This window comes from Phragmites australis, chromosome 7 (genome assembly GCF_958298935.1).
Source record: "Phragmites australis chromosome 7, lpPhrAust1.1, whole genome shotgun sequence".
NCBI classification, from domain to species: domain Eukaryota; kingdom Viridiplantae; phylum Streptophyta; class Magnoliopsida; order Poales; family Poaceae; genus Phragmites; species Phragmites australis.
In genome coordinates, this window is record NC_084927.1 from 27,524,481 (window position 1) to 27,528,826 (window position 4,346).

The 4,346-nt window shown below is 43.8% G+C and overlaps 1 protein-coding gene across 1 annotated transcript; it reads right to left on the minus strand.

The window, feature by feature from the left end:
- Positions 1 to 206: 206 nt before the first annotated feature.
- On the minus strand, positions 207 to 4,004 carry LOC133925534 (uncharacterized). Its single transcript, XM_062371430.1, has 2 exons — positions 3,716 to 4,004; positions 207 to 724 (listed from the first exon to the last, which is right to left on the minus strand). Exons 1-2 carry the CDS (start codon positions 4,002 to 4,004, stop codon positions 207 to 209), a joined length of 807 nt encoding a protein of 268 aa, XP_062227414.1.
- Between the last annotated feature and the right edge of the window lie 342 nt (positions 4,005 to 4,346).

The following is a 4,346-nucleotide window of genomic DNA, read 5'->3' on the forward strand; positions in this document are numbered from 1 at the left end:
CTTAAACTCAGGATGTTACAAACCTACCCCACTTAAATGGAATCTTGACCTCGAGATTCGGAAGGTTCGTCGAAGAGATTTGGAAACTCCTTTTTTAGATCCTCTTCGCGTTCCCATGTAGCTTCTGCTTCTGTGTGATTACTCCATTGTACTCGGTAGAACCTAACTGTTGTTCTTCTGGTTTGACGAGTTGCCACATCCAAGTCTCAGATAGGTCTTTCCTCATACTGAAGATCCTGCTGTAGATCCATAACTTCCAAGGGGACTTGTTCCTCTGGAACTCTTAGACACTTCTTTAATTGTGAAACATGGAACACATTATGTACATCGGACATCTCTTCCGGAAGAGCTATCTTGTAAGCTACCGAGACAATCTTTTCGAGTATCTGGTAAGGTCCCACATATCTAGGCGATAACTTCCCATGAATCTGGAACTTCCGAGTGCCTCTTATTGGGGATACCTTAAGGTAGACGTAATCTCCTACTTCGAAGGTCAAGTCTCTCCTCTGGTTATCTGCATAACCTTTCTGTCTACTCTGAGCTGCTCTCAAGTTCTCCCTTATCTTGGCAACTTGTTCTTCTGTGTCCTTGAGTAACGCTGGCCCAAAGAGCGTGCGCTCACCAACTTCTGACCATAGCAAGGGTGTTCTACATTTTCTCCCATATAATGCCTCAAAGGGGGACATCTTCAGACTAGCTTGAAAACTATTATTGTAGGAGAATTCTGCAAATGATAGATTTTTCTCCCAGTCTTTTCCATAAGTTATCACACAAGTTCTCAGAAGATCTTCCAAGACCTAGTTTACTCTTTCAGTCTAATCATCTATCTGTGGGTGATAAGCAGAACTGAAATCTAGTCTAATCCCCAAGGTGGTATGTAGGCTTTTCCAAAATCTTGACGTGAACTGGGGTCCTTGGTCAGAGACGATCCTGCTATGAACTCCATATAGTCTCAAAATATGGTTGATATACAAGTCTGCTAGCTTGTCTCCTCTATAGGTTGTCTTGACTGGTATAAAGTGGGCTACATTTGTCAGGCGATCTACTATTACCCATATGGAGTCGTTACCCTTCTGTGTTCTCGGTAACCCAACTACAAATTCCATACCAATTTCATCCCACTTCCAAGTCAGGACCTTTGGTGCTCTACTTTGACCCTTTGACAGGTGTCATATCGAACGACAAAACCTGTTATGCCAAACTTCATCCCTGTCCACCAGTATTTGGTCCTTAGATTTGTGAACATCTTGGTACATCCAGGATGAATAGAATAGGGAGAGTTGTGGGTTTCACCCATGATTAACTCTCTAAGATTTTCCCGATCTGGCACGCATAACCGATCCTTGTACCACACAGTTCCTCATGGATCTATTCTGAACCCTGGTGCTTTATCTAACCCAAAATTCTTTTTGACTTCTATAATCTCTTCATCCTTTAACTGGGCCACACGGATCTTATCCTCTAGTGTTGGATGTACCACTAGGGTGTGAACTTGTCCTTGTGTTACGTGCAAATTCAGATGTTGCATCTCTGCAAGAAGTTCTGGTCTTAATTCCTGCACTGGTAGATCATTGCAGTAAACTTTCCTATTCAAGGCGTCAGCCACCACATTAGCCTTGCCTGGGTGATATTGGATACTCAAGTTTTAATCCTTTATAAATTCTAGCCATCTTCGTTGACTTAGGTTCAATTCTAACTAAGTGTAGATATACTTCAGGCTCTTAGGATCTGTATAGATCTTGCACTTATTTCCAAGAAGGTAGTGTCTCCATATTTTAAGTGCATGCACAACCGCTGCTAATTTCAGGTCATGAGTTGGGTAATTCTCTTCATGCGGCTTCAGTTGCCTGGATGCATAAGCCACAACTTTGCCATCTTGCATCAGCACACAGCCTAAACCCTGCCGTGAGGCATCACAATATACTACAAAGTCATTCTAGATATATGGCAATTTCAACACTGGGGCTGTAGTCAGTCTCTTCTTGAGTTCTTGGAAACTCTCTTAATAGGCTTCATCCCACTCGAACTTGGCTTCTTTCTGGAGAAGCTTGGTCATTGACTTAGCTATCTTTGTGAATCCCTCAATAAACTTACGGTAGTAGCCTGCCAATCCAAGGAAGCTTCTAATTTCTGAGGCATTGAGTGGTTGAATCCAATCGACCACTGCTTCAACTTTGGAAGGGTCCACTGATACTCCTTCTGTTGTCAGCATATGACCAAGAAATGCCACTTCTTGAAGCCAAAACTCACACTTGCTAAACTTAGCGTAGAGCTGATGTGCTCTCAACCTTTCCATAACCACCCTCAGATGTTGTCCATGCTCTTCGGCACTCCTTGAGTAGATGAGAATATCATCGATAAACACTACCACAAATCAGTCCAGTTCCTCCATGAACACCTTATTCATCAGATTCATAAAGTAGGTCCGGGCATTTGTCAATCAAAATGACATGACTGTAAACTCATACAATCCATACCTTGTCACAAAGGCGGTCTTCTGGATGTCACTTTTTCCAATCTTTAATTGGTAGTATCCAGATCTCAAAGCTATCTTAGAGAAGTACTTGACTCCTCGTAATTGATCGAACAGATCATCAATCCGGGGTAGTGGGTATTTGTTCTTGATGGTCATCTCATTCAAGGAGCGGTAATGAACACACATCCTTTGACTCACATCTTTCTTTTCTACAAATAGAACTGGAGATCCCTAAGGTGAAGAACTAGGTCTGATGAAACCACTTGCTTATAATTCTCTGATCTACTCCTTTAATAACTCCAGTTCATTGACTGCTATCCTATAAGGTCTCTTGGCAATTGGGGCGGTCCCGGGTAAGAGATCAATAACCAACTCTATATCACGGTCCGGTGGCATACCAGGTAACTCCTTTGGGAATACATCTGGGTATTCACATATCACAGGCACATCCTCTGTTGACTGGGTAGACAAGTTTCATGCCATTGGGTCAGTCTTGGGTCATTTGGGTTCAAACTCTACCTTGATTCCTTTATGATTAATCAGGGTAACTCTTCTACTAGCACATGCTATATTGCCTTCGTGCTTGGTTAACCAATCCATTGCCAGGATAACATTTATTCCACTTGAATTCAGGATCACCAGGTTTGCTAGAAAATTTACTCCACTTAAATGGAGTTTAACCCGGGGGCATCCTAGATGACACAGGATATTTCTCGCAGGAGATCGAACAAGCTTCGGATTCTTAAGTATCACAGTAGGTAGCTTATGCAGTGTAGCAAACTTTGAAGAAACAAATGAATGCGAAGCTCCAGAATTGAATAAAACTGTTGCATGGGCTGAGTTGATGGAGAACTCATCGAGTACAACTTCTGGTGCTTTCTGGGCTTCTTGAGCATCAATGTGGTTGATGCGACCTTGTCCATAGTTCCGTGATTGTCTTGCTGATCGATTTCCTCCTCGTCCTACCCCTGCTGCTGGGGCTGAATGAGCTGGTACATTGTTTTGATTAGCATTAGGGCAATCCTTCATGTAGTGCCCTGGCTGATGGCAGAAGAAACATGTCTTCTGTGTAGCTGATGGAGTCTGAGTGCTGCTCTGCCGAGATTGTCCTGGGTTGGAACTGCGATGAGTAGATACTATTGTGCGCGATGTGAATCCTGGAGTTGGGTTTTGCATGGTTAACTGCTGCGAATACTGAATTTTCTACCTTCGGTTGGAAGTGGGTCCCCTAGGACCTACCGCCCTGTGGCTTCCGATCAGCGAACTTTCTTTTTCTTTCTACCTCTATGGGTGCACAGTCCTCCTCTAGTAGGAGGGTCTTGTTCATCATGGTATTGAAGTCGGGGTAGATAACAGGCGCAGGCTGAATATACAAACTGTGTTGCAGTCCCTTCTTGAAGCGATCCTGCTTCTTCTTATCCGTTGATACCTCTTTAAGTGCGTAGCGAGAAAGGCGGATGAACTTCCAAATGTACTGGTTCACTGTCATTGACCCTTGCTTTAGGTCACGGAACTCATCAGCCTTCATCTACATGATCCCTGTCGGCACATGGTATTTCCTGAACTCTTCGCAGAATTCTTCCCAACTGATGGCATCAACATTCATTGATGCTTCGCAGTAGTTCTCCGACCATTCTGCTGCTAACCTGGTGAGTTGGTGGGCGGCAAGATTAACCCTGTCTCAACCCTCACAGCTGACGACATGGACCTTCCTAGTGATTGCCCAGAGCCAGTCATCAGCCTCCAAGGGGTCGTCAGTACTATCAAAGGTTGAGGGCCTGATCCTCATAAATTCTGCGATCTTGTTCTGAGGTCCATATCCTCTGTTGTTGATTCCTACCTGAGAGCCTCTGTTGTTGATTCCTGCCTA

Excerpts from the sequence above, each read along its gene's own strand:
- LOC133925534 (XM_062371430.1), bottom strand. The coding sequence starts at position 4,004 with ATGAAGGCTGATGAGTTCCGTGACCTAAAGCAAGGGTCAATGACAGTG. Across the intron at positions 725-3,715 it reads TGATCGGAAGCCACAGGGCG|AATTCTCCTACAATAATAGT; the intron begins GTAGGTCCTAGG and ends TATCATTTGCAG.